The sequence below is a fragment of the Hipposideros armiger genome, unplaced genomic scaffold (assembly GCF_001890085.2).
Source record: "Hipposideros armiger isolate ML-2016 unplaced genomic scaffold, ASM189008v1 scaffold_19, whole genome shotgun sequence".
Lineage (NCBI taxonomy): Eukaryota > Metazoa > Chordata > Mammalia > Chiroptera > Hipposideridae > Hipposideros > Hipposideros armiger.
The window spans coordinates 2,658,262-2,659,289 of NW_017731369.1; the positions used below are offsets into that span (position 1 = coordinate 2,658,262).

A 1,028-nucleotide genomic window follows, 5' to 3' on the forward strand; every position below is an offset into this window, starting at 1 on the left:
TATATATATATATATTTATATAAATACCATCATCAAGCACATATATTAAAATGTGTTTGGAAATGTCCATCCTTCCCAACAGAAGCCAATTGACAAGGGCCTGCTTCCCTGTTAGGGGGCAGCCGTACCTGTTTGGTCCTTCCTGCCATCTGAGCTTCGCTTTCCTGTCACCTCCCAGATATCGTAGGCTCAAGTGAAATGTGGGACAAGCTGGAGAAGGACATGCTGGACCACCTCCCCCCAGACGTGCTGGAGGACTATGGCCAGGACTATATCCTTGAGCAACGGAACTTTGTCAGCTTGGCGCACAAGTTCTCCAGCCCGGATGTATGCCCTGTGCTCCAGGATGTCCAGCGTGCCATCTCTGCTAAGAGGCCCTTTGCCTTGTACACAGCAGGTTCAGGCTCTTACCTGTCACTCTGCTTCGTTTCCTGTAGCCCGGCTGGCATAGCTGATTATGTTAGCAAAAAAATTTGTCAAACAAAAAGCTGCTTTGAAAAGAGCATGCCTAGAGCACTAAGCATGCCTAACTGGAAGAATAAGGCCACATAGGCAAATAAGTGGGGGATGTTATTGTCGTGGAATGAAAGGGAAACCCAAGCTTCCCATTAAAGTTGTGGTTTCCTACCTTGCATTTCTTGTGAACTCTGTTGGAACTTGGTGGTGAGAAGACGGGAAGGTAGAAATGAACACCATGGAGAGCACTGGTAGAGACCCTACGCTGCACCAGATACATTTCAGATATTCTCATCAGAGAACCAAGGTAATGGGTAAGGGCATTAAGGATCAGAGAGGTTAAGTTCCTAGCTCATTGCCACACAGCTAGCAAAAAACAGAGCTAGAATTGAAATCCAGGTTGGACTACACTGCCTGCCAGGAGAGAAGGACGTGAAAGAGAGATGAAGAGGAAAAATTGAGAGAAGGAAGGGAGAAGAGGAGGGAGAAATGGCAAGGACCACAGTCAAATTGACTCTTTCTCACTGTGCACTGAAGTCCTGCAGCAACAGCTGCATCCAAGGTATTGGATG

At 47.0% G+C, this 1,028-nt stretch overlaps 1 protein-coding gene across 1 annotated transcript in view; it reads left to right on the plus strand.

The window, feature by feature from the left end:
- HSD17B2 (hydroxysteroid 17-beta dehydrogenase 2) overlaps nt 1-632 on the plus strand; it is a 53,640-nt gene extending 53,008 nt beyond the window's left edge. The window contains exon 4 of the mRNA XM_019634779.1: nt 155-632. Within this exon, the coding sequence (XP_019490324.1) occupies nt 155-552 (398 nt within the window). The 3' untranslated portion in view covers nt 553-632. The remainder of the gene's footprint in view (nt 1-154) is intronic.
- The last annotated feature ends 396 nt before the right edge of the window (nt 633-1,028 follow it).